The sequence below is a fragment of the Furipterus horrens genome, unplaced genomic scaffold (assembly GCF_987537825.1).
Source record: "Furipterus horrens unplaced genomic scaffold, mFurHor1.1.pri manual_scaffold_12, whole genome shotgun sequence".
Taxonomy (NCBI): Eukaryota; Metazoa; Chordata; class Mammalia; order Chiroptera; family Furipteridae; genus Furipterus; species Furipterus horrens.
This window is the reverse complement of record NW_028327182.1, coordinates 47,325,777-47,343,743: the sequence shown is the minus strand read 5'-3', so window position 1 is coordinate 47,343,743 and position 17,967 is coordinate 47,325,777. Positions and strand designations below refer to the sequence as shown.

The 17,967-nt window shown below is 32.6% G+C and overlaps 1 protein-coding gene across 4 annotated transcripts in view; it reads left to right on the top strand.

The window, feature by feature from the left end:
• Nucleotides 1-17,967, top strand: part of TSC22D1 (TSC22 domain family member 1) — a 161,142-nt gene that overhangs the window by 17,184 nt on the left and 125,991 nt on the right. The window contains exon 2 of one of the 4 annotated variants that reach the window (XM_090258060.1): nucleotides 17,753-17,909. The exons of 2 other annotated variants lie outside the window; for them this stretch is intronic. In XM_090258060.1, coding sequence (XP_090114186.1) covers nucleotides 17,753-17,909 — 157 coding nt within the window. Of the gene's footprint in view, nucleotides 1-17,739; nucleotides 17,910-17,967 lie in introns of those variants that run through there. One more of the 4 variants, XM_090258062.1, reaches the window with a different exon arrangement.

The window sequence follows — 17,967 nt, the reverse complement described above, 5'->3', positions numbered from 1 at the left end:
GAAATATGGAAATAAAGAATCAGAGCTGGGAATCTTGAGACCTTCAACCCTTATTTTATATGATAGATGGAGGAACAAATTTAGGGAGGCTAAGTGAATTATCTGTCATAGTGCTATAAAATGTTTCTTAGATTGGAGCTGGAGCTCCAGTCTCCAAAATGGCATTAGAAATTACATTTAAAGTTCAGAGATAGGATAGAATTGACCTTTGGTAGTACAGAAAAGCAGTGTTATCTGAACTTACTTTTGGAAAGTTTTGGGTTGAAGGAGAATGTTTCAGGCAAGAAAATATTAGTACAAATGGGGGGAAATAAGAAAACATTCTGGGCAGCAGTAAGTTGGACTTACTAAGTTTGTCTCAGGAAGTGATAGGAAGTGACTGAAGACTGAATTGGGGAGTGATTTGGCCCTTAACTCTTGTTGACTAAATATTATTAAGGAAGATTAGTGTAAAAGGGATCTGTAGTTTGCATTGGAATGGGGGTACACCTAGAAGCCGGAAGGACCATTTAGGAAATTATGTTTTTCTGTTATTAATGAATGAAGGACATAAATTAGGGCAATGGTGATTTCTCCTGTCAAGTGATTTAGTACAGGAACCCTTTGGTTAACAAATTTCTCAATTTATAAAAATACTGTATTCACTTTCCTAGCTTTTTTAAAGCAGTATGTTTCTCTTCTCATTAAAAAACTTATATATATAAAAGCTATTAGCTATAACTACAGTTTTAAAGGTCTGAATGGTAAGTGGTTATAATTTAAGGTAGGATTTTTGGCAATTTAATATTTTCATAGGGTTTATCTGTGGCTAGTCCAAAGCAGATGTACCCCAGATATATTTAGTAGTAAAGAGAAATCCAAGTGAATGTGAACTAATATTTTAAGGTTAGTTCTTTACATTTGTGGTTGTAGAGACTTTTGTCTGCTTCCTTTTCATACTAACAGGATTCCATTGCCAGTCTCTTCCAGATAATGGACAGAGGAGGCATTACTTCTTCCTGTCCTCTGAGCACTCCTAGGTGTAGATCTATTTAAAATGTGAAAAGCATTAATACTGTTATTGACGCTAAATGTGAGTAATATGATTATTATATTTACAATTGAAGTGCCACAAAACTACCTTATTTCTTTATATATTGGTGCCTTTTTTCAGTTTGCTTGCCATTTTTAAATTTTGAGAATATGTACATCTAAAGGAATATAATTTTTTAAATGGGTCATTTTGAATTGCTCTTAGATTACAAAGATGTAATTTATTTAATAATCTGTACAACATGATATCTGATTTTTTAATTAAAAATTTATTTTTTAAAACTTAAAAAAAATTAAAGTTGACATTCAATATTAGTTTCAGTTGTATAGTGGTAAGATATTTATATAACTTATGAAGTAATGCCCCCTGATAATTCTGGTACTCGACATATCTCTTATGGAGAGCCGACAGTTGAATTCAAGATCAACTGTGTGTATATACACATATGTAATATGCATACCTACACACAATATACACAGGGATGATAGGTAACAGATTCCATATATTACTTTCCTACTATTTTTTGGTCTTTTGCTTTAGTTTTTTCACCTACTTATAATTTATTTTATCTTGTAATATTTGTATTTATTTTTGTAAGCTGTTTGAAACATTTTAGGGAATGACTTAGGATAGAAATCCAATAAGTGGGAAAAGTATGACAAAGTAGGATATAATACATTTTGAGATACTAATAAAGCAGTATTGAGAGTTAGAAGGTAAAGATCACATGCTTTTGAGAAGGTGACCTTAGAGAGAAGTTTGATAGCTATGGGGATAGTAAGTCATTTTAGTAGAGAAAATTTATACCAAAAAAATTCAAGGTACAGGGATTATTTACAGAAAAGAACATAGAATATAATCTAAGTAAGTAAGAGATGTGTCTATATACAGGAATATACAGTAGAAGATAAAGTTAGCTTTGGAAATCCTAAAGGCAAGATTGAGAAGTATGGATTTAATTGGATATGGAATGGAGGGCCTCTTTTAGGCTTTGTACTGTGTAGAGGCTTGATCCGTACTATGTTTTAGGAAGGTGTGACTTTACTTGGGATGTCTCATTGCTTCCTTAATGGGGTATGAGAACTCAGTAATTCCTTTTCTGCCAGTAGTGGAAATGGAGGCACATTTTCTTTGTGGTTGCAATCTGAGCTGGTGGTTTGAACCAGTGACCTTAGCTGGCCTCTTTAGGAAAGCTAAGGAGGTAAGGGCTCAGTACACATGGTAGCACTCCACTTACACAGAGGCTGAACATAGCTCTGGAACATAGCTCTGGAATGTAAAGGCTTCCAGAACTGCTTGAAATTGTTTACACAAAATAAAGCCATATGGAATTTTTTGGTGTGGCTATTTTTGCACAGCATTTCTGGTCCTATTTTAGATTTTTTAAAAAAAGTTTTAGATTTGCTACTTTATCATCTTAAAGCAGAAGAGGGAGGGGAAGGAAAAGAAATGGGATTCTGAGGCATGTAAAGTGACATTGGGAAAGTAGCAGTTTTATAGCCTGACAGCAAGGTAGTGTTACAGAACCCCTGGGCTGCTCCAGTTGAAAACAAACCCGCGGGCTCTTTACTCAGGGGCCCGATTGCCCGCCGCCAAAATTATAACTCTCAATACCAGAGTTTAGTGAAAAGAAAAAGAATAGTTTATTTAACAGTTATATAGATTTAGTTATTTGCGGATTTCTGTTGTTAAGTCTTATGTTCTTTAAAACACCCATAAACACATATCCTTGCCTCCCCCCTACCAAACCAGGCTAGTTTTAGAAAAGTCAGAGAAACCCTTTCCCTACTTTCCAAACACAGTTCAGCTTTACCAGTAGCTGCCAATCATTCAATCCTGATTGGGGAGACCTCGTCTGTGTTATGGGGTCCACCAGCTTTTAATCCAGAACCTCATGGATTCTCAGCCTCCTTGTAAACTGTATAGTTAGTCCTTTTGAAATCCACACAGTCCGCCTTAACCTTAGTTAAATCCGCACAGTCAGCCTCAGCCTTAGTCCAATTCGCACAGTCCGCCTTAACCTTAGTTAAATCCGCACAGTCAGACCTAACTAACCTTAGTTAAATCCGCACAGTCAGCCTGCCTAAAATGTCTGCCGCTTATTTTTAAATCCCTGACTACGTCCTCTGATGTAGTGGGTGCAGTAACCAGTTCTGACCATTCACAGAACCTTACGCAGGTTCTGTGTGCTTTCTCCATACCATTCCCTGGTTCAAGACTCCTCCCATCTACCTGAGGCTTTGGATGCATTAAAGCCATTTTGCATAAAAAAGACACTAGCCACCGGCCTCAGGCATGTGGAGGCATTCTGAAAAGCTGCTTCCTTCTCCCCATCCCCCAGCTGCAAACTCTGGGGTTTTTTTTGGAACACCCCTGTTTCTGTAACAGTAGGAGTTAGAAATTTTTAAACAACTCCAAAGAAACATGATAATGGTATTGAATTTTCACCAGTTGAAAGTTAGATTATGTTTGGTATATTATTTTAAGGAAGCATGTACATAGAGAACAGATGGTGTTAATTGCTGAGCTGTGGGCAAGTATAAAGAGACAATCTTTTTAGTTGTACAATACCTGACTCCACTGTATCATTTAACCATCAACAAATCACTTTACTGTTCCATATTGCTTTTTTTCAATTCTAAAATAAGACAAGCACTTAACATTTTCCCAGCCTTCAGGCCATGAGGTTATTCTTTAAGAAATTAATGTGTTAGAAATAAAAGGTAGACCTCTACAGATAGAAATTGCTGAGATTGTCTTCAGTAGTAAAATTAGAAGTCCTTAATAGATGCTAAGATTTAAGTAATTATTAATCATTTTATTTTTAGTGCAATTGCTGGTAAATAATTGATATCTTAGTTACCTACCCTGTACAAGGTATTTTGTAGACAATTACTAACTTAGATATTTTACTATAATAAAGATTATTCTTCCTCAATATTTTCTTTGACTTCTTTTATTAAAATACCTTTCTCAATACAGTAAATCAAATAATTGTGTCAAGGGAAGTTGATTTCTCTTGTTTCAGATGTTTTTAATCCCTTTTTAAAGAAATGGGTAACCCAGACCACTTTGTTGTAAGAGAATGTTTTGTTTATGCCTAGTACTAAATTAATTTTGTTTTCTTAGGTGTGTCTTTTAGATAGTTTTGTTGTGGTATTTTCTACAATGGAGGGTTTTCTTTTCTTCTGTTGAGGAAATGCCCTTATTTATTTATTTATTTATTTACTTTTAGAGGAGGCAGGGAGAAAGAGAGGGAGTGAAACACTGATGTGTGAGAGAAACAATGTGCAAAAGAAATACTGTGCACATTGATGGTTTGCCTCTTGCACACCCCCAAATAGAGGCCTGGCCCGCATTCCAGGCTTGTGCCCTGACTGGTATCAAACTGGCAACCATCTGGTCTGCTGGCCAGTGCTCAATCCACTGAGCCACACCATCCAGGGTGGAAATGCTCTTAATGTTTTAAAAATTACTTTTTAAAGATGGTGTTCAGTGAAACTTATATTAGCAACTTTATTTTGGAAAAAGTGCTGTTTTTTAAGTTATCATTTTTTTCCTTTATTTTTGTTTCTTCAAGAGTTTTGCTTTGGGTACAAGGTGGTTGAGCAGAATTGAGAAAAATCTCTGGTTTTGGCTATATGGTGTCCACTACTCATGTTAATAAGCCATCAGCTATCTGGGTCTTTCCTTTTCTCCTCTTAAAAGGCTTTATCACTGTAGATTGTTTTAACTTCTCTTAGTCAAGCATAGAGCCATGTCTTCTCCTTGGTTGATACTCCGTATTCCTGTAAAATCTTGGAACAGGGAATTTGGCTCATTCCTAATTATTGTATTATTTTCTTCTTTGGGGATCTACCAAATATTATTTACCAGTTCTATTAAATGACAACAGGATTTCTATGTTTGTACAACCAGTTATATTTATTATTAGGAATTTTGCCTATTGCAAGGTTCCAGGGAGAAAGGGTAGATCAAGAATGAGAAGATGGGATAAGTCTAAACTAGGTATTTTTCTTTCTTGCCTTCATTTTTGAACCCCATAATAATAAATCATGATGCTGCATCCCAATTCTTTTAAGAATAAGAATGTTTAGTGCTATTGACAATACATATTTGAAGTAGCAACTTCTTTTAGCTCTTCTTTTTATATAAGATTGATAATAAATTCATAGGGGTGCTGAAGATCATGTGACAGATTTTAACATTTCTTTTACTATATTAGTGCCTGATATATTATTATCAGTAAAGTATCGTCAAGTTAAGTAACTTGATCAGATAACTACTAAATGGTGGAGGTAGTATTCTATTAGATAATTTGATTCCAAAGCTTATACTCTCAACGATTCTGGTGATTGCCCTGGCTCACTGATAAGCAGCAAGAGGTGGCACCTTAACAACTATAAAAAAGCAGTCCTTAGTCTATCAATATGGAGGCATTTGCTCCTATAGTCATTCTGGTTTTCCATTGTAGAGTTGTACAATGACTGATGTTTCTAATGGAGATCTTTTCAATCTTAATTTAGTTATTTTAATTCATTTTGAAAGCATTTTCTACCCCAAATGATTAAATTTTCCAAAATTTTGCTAAAGAATGAACTCTAATTTTGGAAAATTTGCTTAAGTGGAATAGACATAGTTTTATGACATTAACATTTCAGTAAATCAGATTGGGAGCCTTCCGTTGGTCTCAGTGAGCTTTTACTATAAGCTGTTGATATTTAGGTTATTTTTTTAATGTGTAGTGTGATCAAATTACATTATAATAATTTTTAAAGAAGAAAATTTAATTTAGTTGAATCATACTAGCATATTTTATAATTCAGATCTTTTAATTTGGATGGTTATAGCTTATACTTGCATCATATACTTTTTATTGGAAAAATGGTAACTTATATGAATGCTTTTACATAAACTTGAAAACCAGGATTTGCCTTGTCTTTTTGCTCATTATTATAGAAGGGGGAGTTCACTTTTTGTATCTAGGAAATTGCATTAGGTATTCTTTTAATTCAAAGTTTTTAACAGTAGAGCTGCTTTCCTTCATTTTTATTATATATTTTTTCTGCTTTATAAACATTGAAACTATAGAAGCATTTGGAATTTGTTTTGAATTGTAGTAACAGTAAAGATCTATCTTAAAGGACATAATAGTTTAACTTATCATTTAATAGTAATATATCATGAATCTTATTTACGTTTTATAATTTCACTTTTCACTAGAATTAAATAGTCAAAAGTTGCTGAAAGCCAGTAATTTTTACAACTTGTCTAAGTTGATTGCATTTCTAGACATTTTACTTAACAATACATTTTTGATAGCCTAAATTTGCCATTCTCCTCAATCCACATCAAAGAGAGGATGCTTTAAAAGTGAGGTTACTTTTTATAAAATGGACAGGATAAAAGACCCACTTGGAATTTTTTCTCAAGTATTTAAAGGTTTAATTGTGTTTCCAGTTGTACTCATATTCTTAGCCCATGAAAGCCTATCACTAGTTTACTGAGCTTATAAGAAAACAATCCAGTTTGCACAAAAACAAGCTTTTAATAAGTGGACATATAAGCCTAACAAAAATCAAGTTGTGCTATATTTGAGCTTATGGTACGTGTGAGTAAATGCCGTTAACACCAAGTGTTTGAATTAGAGGCTTAACACATGACTGGGGAGAAGAAACAAATAGAAAGGTAGAAGAACATTAAAAGGAGATGGAAGAGGATCTGGTGGTAATTAATAATATTAAACAATTTTGTTGCCTGCATCTGTAAACCTAGCTATATGAATTATTTTAGAAAAATTATCTAAGATAATTTAAGCAGTTGTCTGTTAGACTAAAAAACTTTTTATATTCTTTACTGGTATTGTGATGGTTTATTTAAGAAATATTTATTGAATGCTTGTTACATATGTTAGCACTAAGATACTAAGGATACAAAGAATCATGGTTTTGGTCTTCAAGACTTTTTTTCTTTTGGTTTGGCACCCTGGAGAAGAAGCATATGATATTGATATATTCAAATTATTCAATTTAAGTTATATTACACTTAGTTGTTATTCTATATATGGTGTGCATGACAGCATTTTTATGCAAATAAATTGATTAATCTAGGCTGTAGATTAGTGAGCATAGAGCATAATGAGGTTGGGTTTAATGAGCATTAGCCTTGGCATTGATCTGGTATATAATCTTGCGTATACTACCACTTCATGTATGGCCTTGGTAAATGTAAATATAAGCCCAATTTCCTTACCTGTTAAGTGGGAGTAATAGCTACTTTTGGCACTGCTGTCGGCAGGGTTAAAGGAGATAAAATATGTAATTCACTTAGCTCAGTTCTTAGTTTTGTAAAGGGTAGCTGCTCTTGTTACTGTGGGAAATGAGAATGATTCCTTTCTTAAGCACTGTAAATTAAAATTAAAAGCTTGCCTACACATTCAGAGACATTCTACAAACTTTAACCTTCTAAACCAGTGATTCTGTGTCTTTGTGATATTTTTGGTATAACTTTTCTTACCTGTGGCTTCATAAGAGAATTAATCCCTACAGGAAAAAAGTGACTGCTTTCTCAATTCTGCTAAGAATGGTGTATACCTAGTATCTAGATGAATGAGAGAAAGTGAATATACTCCATATAATGGAGCTATCAAGGATTCTTTTGCTGCATCCTGGGCTGCTAGGACTATACTATATTTGATTATTTGAGAAATGCTTCAAAATTCTTAAACTTACAGAAACAAAAGTTGTTGCAAAGCCTACCTTCCTGTGTTTTTTAATGGGGGCAGGGGTATATTACAGGAATGTCATGTAGTAGTGTGTTAATACTCCAAAACAGACTCATTTCCCTAATCAAGTGACTTAATTTTTTTCATTGTAAAGATTATTTTAGGTGAGATAATGCTCTAAGGACCACCTGTTTCATACTCAGTCCCTAGTGGGACTGAAGACTATCTCCTTAGAGTGAAAGGAATTAATCAGTTTGTTTTTAATAATATAATAAGTCAGTACCTACTTTTTAAGTTTCAGAGATTTATTGAGCTAGATTTTGAAACCTAGTATAAAAGTTTCAAAGCCAGTGATTTCAGAATACTAGTTCTTTAGGTGAATAAAAACAGTTCTGTAGTCAAGGGATTTTGAAATGCTTTTTGTTACATGCATCTTGGAGGTTGTCACTGCATTTTAGTTTTTTAAGACTGAGAAATTCTACAGAAGAGAGACAGTTTTATTTATTAACTTCAACTCTTTTGATCCTATAATACCTATTAATATTCGACAGAACCAGTATTCCTTGGAACAGACGTTGGGGAATGTTAATCTGCTTCATTTATATATGAGAAATATTCTGGGTCATATACTTAAATGATGGCAGTCTTCAACTTGAGCCCATTTATTCTATTTATTTACATTTATTCTATTCTCATAGTTCCTTTTCTGCTGTACCATCCTATTTTTCATAAGTATTTGATATATATTAGAAATAAAAGTATAATTGTTGTCATGTGAGAGTAAACACCAAGCAAACCATCTGCCAGAAGTTTAAGAAAATATTTTGAGAAGTACAGCACTGACATATTTGCAGCCTCATTTAATTGGCCTTGTCATTTTAAATGGTTTGCAGACCTTAGGGACAGACTTCAAACCAGTTAGTATATTCCTGGCGGAAATTCCTAAACAGGATAGAAAAAACTATTGGGTTGGCCAAAAAGTCCGTTTAGTTTTTTCTGTAAAATAAAAGACACATTTTTCATTTTCACCAGTAACTTTATTGATTTGGATATTTTGAGTATGTTGGCTATCTTCCACTATTGGCTTCTAAGTGGGTAGAGGCCAGGGGTTCTGCTAAACATCTTCCAATGCATAAGGCAGCCCCACAGCAAAGAATTATTTGGCCAAAATGTCAATAGTACCAAGAAACTTTGCAGACCACTTTTGACATGTTCGATCAGTCACAACACCTTCATACACTGCACAAATCATTTTTTTCCATTTCAGTTGTATTTTACCTTTCTTGAAATAAAGCGTAATATGCTGAAACTGTTGCATACTTTCTTCCATTTTCACTATTAAATAGGCTACACAAAAGTTCACCAGTTTTTGTAAGTTTTTAAAAAAATGCATGCTGATATGACAGCTGTCACAATATAATCTAACAAAATTATTTTGAATGAAGACAACTAAGCACTACTAAGAGCCATCATATGGAAAAAACTAAACCAACTTTTTTGGCCAACCCAGTCATTAACTTTGTAAACATTCAAAGATAGAGAAGCTAATCAGAGTTCTGTGTTTTGGTTACCATTAACATAGAACATTTTACTAACTTTGTGTTTCTTATGTTTTAGGGTTAAAGCTTGATGTTGCTAACAAAAGTAAAGGAGCCATTTGAACATGCTTGTTTCCCATTTATCCATTTCCTATCTTACTCTTGAGAAATGAAAAAAAGAAAGAAGTACAAAAAAGGATGTCAAATTCTGAGGAGAAAATTTGAAGTCTTTTGGGACTATAGGATTTATCAAAAGGGTGAAAAGGATGGTTATTGGAGCTCTTTCTGAAGATACATTGATAGATTAAGAAAGCAATTTTTGGCTCTTTTGGGAATATCTTTAAAGATAAACCGCCACAAAACTGCAGAAGTCAGAATTTTAGAAATACTAGCTGCATTTGACAGTTTCAGAGATTTGATTCAGGTTTTGAAAGATATTTTTACTACTTAGAAATACTATAATCTGGTATTTACTTCTGAAAAAAATTAAAGGAGTGACTTATTTAAACATATGAAGCAATATACATAAGTTTTATTTTTTAATGTAGATAATGTCACATGTGAAATTTTCTCATTTGCTAAATCAGTAACTTGTGTTACAGTAGTTCAGGGTCCAAAATTCACTGTGGCTTTGTACAAAGCTTGTACAAAGCTTTATTGATACCCCATATAATGTTAATTAAATTTCACATATCTCATATCAAATCATATTGCTTAAATTCTTAATTTAATGGTGATGTTCTTTTCCCTTCATATACCTTTTCACTATTTTCTCTTTGGCAGTATTTTCCTTTTCAAGATGTGGATTGTGACTATAAAGATCTTACTCCCAAAATATGTGGAAAGTAGAATTAGCTACAACAGCTCTGAACAGTCAGTAAAATATCAGAATTAAAGTTTTTTCTCAGGAGTTTTATAGAATTCTCATACATTTATAAGACTGTCCTTTGTTAGGCAAGTCAATATATGTAACATGTAAACTAGGAATTGAAATTAGAAAAAAACCTTTCTGCATCTTGCTCTTGTAGTTCTTAAAAGGAGAGAGGGATTTCTGTTTACCATTTCAACATACTTTAGATATAGGCTTTTCAGGTTTAATAGAAACTCTGTTCCTCTAATATTTATGTTGCTGATACTGATTTTTGCTACAATTTACCTCTTAAGTTTCATCCTTGTCAAACTTTCATAGGTTCATAGAAATTGAAAAGCAAATAACTGTCAAGTGATCTATGTTTAATGAAATTAAAGGAAAGAATTTGAGAATTCTACTTAAAACAGAATGTATTTATTTTAGTATTGTATAAGTAGTTAGAAAGAAAATATTTTAATTGTTAATAATAACATGATCTGGAAAAGTACAAAATTAGTTAAAACTCAGAATCCTGAAGATAAAATGATTTTTAATTTTTGGCTCTACATCTTAATTAGATGTTCTTAGGTGAGTTACTTCACTACTTTGTGTCTTAGTTACCTTATCAACAAAATTGTGATGATTATAAATTATATTCTGTCATAGAGTTATTGTGAGGATTGAATGAGGCAGTATATATAAAATGCATAATATATTACTTTACATATATTGAGCTCTCAATATATGTTAAAAATAAAACAAAAGGTTATGAATATTTGTAATTGATTTTATAAGCGAAGGTAAATTATTTGGGAGTTTTATAATTTTGATTTCAAGTAAAAAAAAAAATGTAAGAGAGACATTTATGACACTGAACTTTGTTTCCTAAGAAAATTGTTTAAAAATCAGAAAATTTTTTGTTCAATTTTTTAAATGCAGGAATAAAAATTCATACATGATAATTTAAATCTGAAAACTTTTTTATCCACCTACTCTGTCATATGCTTGCTGTAGTCTAAAGTTAATTTCTACACTGGTTGTTTAATGTAAACATCATTTAGTTTTTGTGTTTGTAGGCGAGATTTTCTCTTTTGCTCTCTCATATACTTTTTTCCTGAATCAGAGTTCTCTGTATAGAGAGCTATTTACCAAAGAAACATAAGCAAGACTATCACCATCTGATTACTTTACTGATATCACTACAGATTATGACATAATACTATCACTTCTTTAGGATTTATTTTTAAAGAAAGATTGGAGTAAACTTTTCATATGAATAAAAAAATGTAGATTTATTTTTCTTCTCAATAGATAGTCCATAGGTGTGTCAATTATAGTACCTTATTCAGAACTCTGTTTTATTTTTAATTATCAACTTTATTTTAAAATAATTTGATTTACCAAAAAGTTGCAAACTCCTACAAAAGTTCCCATTACCTTCACCCATCTTTCCCTAATGTTAATATTTTATATAACCATAAAACAAATATAGAAATCAGTAATTAATACTAACCAATGTAAATGTTTTATCAAATGACCTTTTTTTGGTTCAGGATTCAATCTAGAATTTCATTTGTGCTTAATTGTCATGTCTTCTTAAATCTCTTTCAGTCTGGGCTGGTTCTTCATTTTCTCTCCTTTTCATGACCTTGACACTTACGAAGTCCTAGCTAGTTAGAATGTCCCTCAATTTGTGTGTCTGATGTTCTTTCAAGATCAGATTGAGATTATACAAGGATACCACAGAACAGATATTATATCCTTATCAATGCATTTAAGGAGGTACATGATATCGATTTGACCTATTACTGGTGATGTTATCTTGATCATTTGGTTAAGGAGGTGTCTGCCAAGTCTCTACACTGTTAAATTACTCTTTTTCTCTTTATAAGTAGCAGGTATCTTCTGGGGAGATATTTTGAGACCAAGTAAATATCCTGTTTCTCATCACACTTCCACCCATTAGTTTTAGCATCCTTTGATGACTTTTGCTTGATAAGAACCTTTTGATTTAATTCTTTAACATTGTTGACTGGTATATCATATTTCTCATAGATGGATAAGAATCACAAAAGAATTAATGTAAAGGCAGCCTAATTTATAAAACATTTTATTTCTTTCTATAGTCTTTTATATTCATCTTTTTCTAAATGAACTCAAGAATGTAGCACAGCAGAAAATGCTGGAATTAAAAATGTGGTAGAACAGCGGTTCTCAACCTGTGGGTCGCCACCCCTTTGGGGGTCGAATGACCCTTTCACAGGGGTTGCCTAAGACCGTCGGAAAACACATATATAATTACATATTGTTTTTGTGATTAATCACTATGCTTTAATTATGTTCAGTTTGTAACAATGAAAATACATCCTGCATATCAGATATTTACATTACAATTCATAACAGTAGCAAAATTACAGTTATGAAGTAGCAATGAAAATAATTTTATGGTTGGGGGGTCACCACAACATGAGGAACTGTATTAAAGGGTCGCGGCATTAAGAAGGTTGAGAACCACTGTGGTAGAAAGATGATTCTTTGTTTTTCCCTTCCTAGTACCTTATATATACTTCAATATATGTTAGTCATTATTAGAACAAAGCCAAATATTTCATGCTAGCAAAATAAAGAGTTAAAAATTGTGCTAGAGAAGTAAAAGTAATGGGCTAATTATGAAAAGAATTTGTTCCAGTGATTTAGAGGTATTTCTTAAAATTATATTCATTAAGGTTTTTTTTTTTTGGCAAATATAGACACCTTTTTAAATTTATTTTTATTTTTTTTACTTAAAGGAGGCAGTGGCAAATTTAATATTTTTTGTGTTTAGTCTTCTTCCCCTGAAGTTGTCTTTTTACAGGCAATTTGACCCTGGAATTGACTTTCTTATAATTGATATATATTTTTATGATTGCTCTTTATCTTTTATTCTGTAGTGGATTAACTACTCTTAAAAGTTTATTGTGCATTATTTCTTTTTTATTTGTTTTACCTCTTCATCTTAAAAACTGGTTGAACATGAAGACACAGTTGAGTTTGCTATCTTTCTTGTCTGTCTTATAACAAATACTTGACATTTAAACCAAGCAAAGTATTTTGAATCCTAATAATATTTTGGAAAGTATGCTTTCCAAAAGAATGAGAAGAAAGTATCTTGATAAATCTTGGAATTTGGTTAGATGTTGAGTTCTTAAACATTTACAATAGTTAGTGTTTTTTATTTTCATTACAACTTTCTTTTAGGAAATTGCTTTTCATGATTAAGTGTGTATCCTCATAATGCTATGCATTCTTTAAAGTTACAAGCCTTATTCCCTATTTTGATGTTTTTAAGGTGTATCCCATTTGACAGTATATACAAGATTGTGGTTTAGAAATAATCTTCTTTTCCTCCAGAGCCAGTACAATAACCTTGGTAACAAGTTCTAAGGAAGCTGGGTTTTTCTTATGTGCTTTTTTGCAGCATCACTTTTTAAAATTGAAGATTTGGCAGTTTGGTTTGTCTTCTTACTAATTTTAAATCTGAAAAAAGTATTAGAAAATCTGTAGTGGGTGTTGTAATTTAGCTAAAATTTGGATAGTCTTAGGATAATACCTTTGAAGTTTCAGCTGATTATACAAAAAAATTAATTGTAGAAACTGATCCCCAAAAGAGATCCATGAAAGCAATACTTTTTATAGTTTTTGTTTTCTTCAGAATTAGAAAGTTGAACTCCTTAGTGTCTACTTTAGTTATCAGCCACTTGACAAAATTCTTCTTTATGTTTCTTGATCAGTAGGCTTTATTCATTTGTAAACATTTACTGAATTTACCTCACTCAGTGTGCCAAGCACTCTTCTAAGGGCGGGAGATACAAAACTCACTATTTCTGTTAAGAATGTTTTATCATTTTTACTTAATGCCAGCTGGGGCTGTTCTGGACACTTGGAGGGATTTATGAGAAATTCTTTTTCTTTATAAATGTGTCTTAGAACCAGTAAAATGAGTGATAAATGGTAAATAGGAAAAATATATGATATCATGCTGTCAATTTGTGTAGAATGTCTTGTTTTATGACTAATCTGTAAATCTATAAATTAGCAAATTCAACTTCAGATCAGTTAACAGCACAAGTGAATAGAAATCATAGTCCTTGTAAAAATGTGTTACCTTCTATTTCATTGCTTAAAAATGATTAGGTATAGCTTTCCCTCTTCAGTATGAGAAATGTTTAAAACTACCAGTATATGCTCATTTAATAATTAGATATTTCGAACAAATATTGCAAATAGTCTAATTTGTACATTTCAGGAAAGTTTCTTGGAGTGGTATTTTCATATTAAATACTTAGATTTATTGCTTCTGATTTGAATATAATGTGATTTTTAGTTATATTCATAACTAAACAGTTATATTGTTTGAGTTTCTTTGTGGTATTTCAGCATTGCTGATTTTGTTGGTTTTGGTTTGGAATTTATTCTCTAGTGGAGTCCTGCAGTGGAATACTTATTTTTTTTCCTCTTGAAGCATCACATAGAAGAATGCTGTATATTAAAATAGAATTAGGTAAGGTCCTACTGTGTCACTTTTAAGAGCCTCCATCAAGTCTCACAAAGGCTGCCTGGCTTGTTTGATTAATTATCTCATTTTGAAAGTGCCTTTACATTTTCTATATAAATTGCGTAAGAGCAGGTCCACAGTCTTCATACATTATTCACTCCTAAAGCGAGAGAGATACTAGCTTTCCTCAATGTCTCAAAATAATTTCTGTTTAGGGATAATATGCTTGTTTATTCATTTTGGAGTATAAATGTGTTGCATCTACAAGTTTTTGTACTTTAGGCAAAATAGAGAAGTTATATCCTGAAATTAACCTGACTTGGGAGAAGTTTATAAGTGGCTCGACTTCTCTAGTCAGCTCACTTGCCCTGTAACCTAAGAACATTTATGTTTTTTAAAATCTAAGATTCTTGCATTTTTAATTGATATATTCTGTGGGTTATGATAATTAAGGGTTTGGAGCTCCACTGAAGGAGAAATTTTAAACTTAGCCCAATACAAATTTGAGCAAGATATGATTTCTTGGGGGTTTTTATTTTTAAACTGAAGTGGGTCTGTAAATAAAAAAAAGTTAGGTGTATTTGTTGTTCAAATAGAATATTTCCTTTTTGCCTTTTATTTTCATTAACATATATTGTTACTACTGATTAATATTCAAGAAATGAAGGGAAATTGGGCAATTTGGAAAATTATATCTTGTTTATAACTTCTGAATATATTTTGAACTAGCTTAAAGTTAAGTTTTACTAAGATCTCATTAATTTGGAAATGTTTAATAATTTTCCTGGTTCATATTGGAATATTAGATATGAAAAATAGTGATTTGTCAAGGAAACTGATTAGGAAAGACTAGAGGATGACTGCTTAATATTTTTCAAAGATTTTACTTATTTATTTTTAGACATAGGGGAAGGGAGAGAGAAAGAGAGGGAGAGAAACATCAGTGTGTGGTTGCCTCTTATGTGCCCCCAACCAGGGACCTGGCCCACAACCCAGGCTTGTACCCTGACTGCCAGTGACCCTTTGGTTTGTAGGCTGGCACTCAATCTACTTAGCCACATCAGCCATGGCTGCTTAGTAATTTTAAAAGCACTTTTGTATCACCTCTGTGCTCCATATAGATACAATGAAAACATAAATAAGATAGCTCTGGCGTTTTAAGCCTTTTCATCTGTTCAGGAGCCACCCCTTCGGAACTCCAGCTGTGGAATACTTTGTTAATTGGTTTGGCATTTTTGGATTCTTGAAAATAACTAATTAGATTGCATTTCTTGAGATACTCATTAGTCAGGTCTTTTTCTAATGTGTACCCCTCTCCCTAGTAATTTCTCATATACCTCCTCAATGTGCTTATACTGTAAAATACAGTTTTAAGCTACTGCTCAAAAAATATAGTCTGTAATTTCTTCAAAACTAGAAGACGTCAGGACTTAAACTCTAGTGGAAACAAAATGAAAAAAGTAGTTGGCACATAGACTCATAGAGCATTTTCAGTTACTCATTTGATACCTCTTGTGAGATGGCAGTTTCACCTCTTGACATCTTTTAGATTTCTTTTTCATTTCTTTATTTCTTTAATTTTTGGAAATGACAGATATGATGGTTAAATTTGTAGGTTTTATTTTCCTAGTCCAAACTATTTTCATTTCTCACTCGTACAGAATTCAATATATTCCTAGAGCAGAAGTGTTGGCTCATTCTTTCATCTTTAGGCTTAAAAAAATTAGTCCAAATGTTGTTAGGTAATGGAATAACCATTTCTTTTCAGCTATTGGTATATTCCCAAACTGGCTGGCAGAGCCAGGAGGAAGCTGAAGGCACTAAAACATTAACTTTGCTTGGTTGCTACCTTCTTAGTGCTGGGACTATTAACTTTTGTTGGTTGATAGAACAAGAGAGCACAGTCCTCGTTCCACTAACAGGTAAGGAACACTCGTGATGACCAGTTGTTGTGAGAGAGATTACTTGATAGTATTTTTAAAAATTTATCCTAAATATAATATGTCCCTGCAATAGGATAATGTAACTATTACGTTCCATACAGCAGGAATATGCTGCACTTTTCTAATTAGAATAAGATCTGAAATTTAATAGGGATGTATCACTATACCACAGAGTATAATTGATCTATTTTCTGCTGTTAAAATTTATCCTGCAGTCCCTATAACTTTAAATACATGCCTGCCTATCTTATTCTCCTTTCAGCTTTTCCTTGATCAGATGCTGTATACTTTGAGCTTCCTTCTCTTATTTACCTCATTTCCGTAATAATGTAAACTGTTTTTCAGTATCTATCATCATCTATTATTTGGATGTATCTTACTGATTTAATTTCTGCATTGTAGCCGTTAATGATTATTTTATGGTCCTTTTCAACCTCCAACCAAATGATCGTATGTTGTAAAAAGATTTTTAGTCTGTATTGCCTATATTTACTATTCTGATCTCCCACTTTTAAATTTGAATACTTGAAGAATAAATCTTTTTAGTGACAGTAGTCATAGCTTGACAAAATTTAGGTTGAGCTTTGTATTGCTATAATATGGGACTGTAGGCTGATTAATTCTTTAACTTACTGAAGACTTAAACACCAAGAACAAATTCAGCTTCTTAAACAATTCCCAAGGTTTATTAATATTCCTGTTAATGTGCTTGATTATTCTGTTTCTACTTTTCAATCCATCTTCTTCTCTTTGACAGAGAATTAACTGGGACTCCTCCTTTAATATACCTGAGATTGAGTGCCTTTCCCTGTCCCTTTAAGATAACAACGATCTTGTTTCCAGTCATAATTTATCATTTTTGATTTGATCTTCACCACTTGAGGTTGAGTGGTTTGTCACAGAGTGTGTTATGGCTTAGACAAAGATAGGTCCCTTTTTAATAGTTACTGAAGAATTAATCATTTGTGGGGACAGACATCTAATTCAAATTAAGAAGACACTAAACAAAGTATGCCCAAAGGTAGCTCCTTTTTATCCTGAGGATAAATCATTACAAACTCAAATGACCAGAGAATGTAATTTCTTAATAAGAATTTTCTCTTAAATCTATATTCAGCTCTCTATTTCAGTGCTTCTCTCCTACCAGAGGTGCAAGGAGTGATCCTAGAACCACAGATACAGCCAAGACCACGGAGAGCTTTTGACGTCAGGGGTCCACTTTCTCCACTGAACCCTTGGAGGCAGAATATCCAGCTTCTGGAGAGAGTGGGAAAGGATAATAAACAAGTGGGTGCTTTCCATTATTTACTTGGGTTTATTTATAGATTGGAGTGTCCTTCCACTT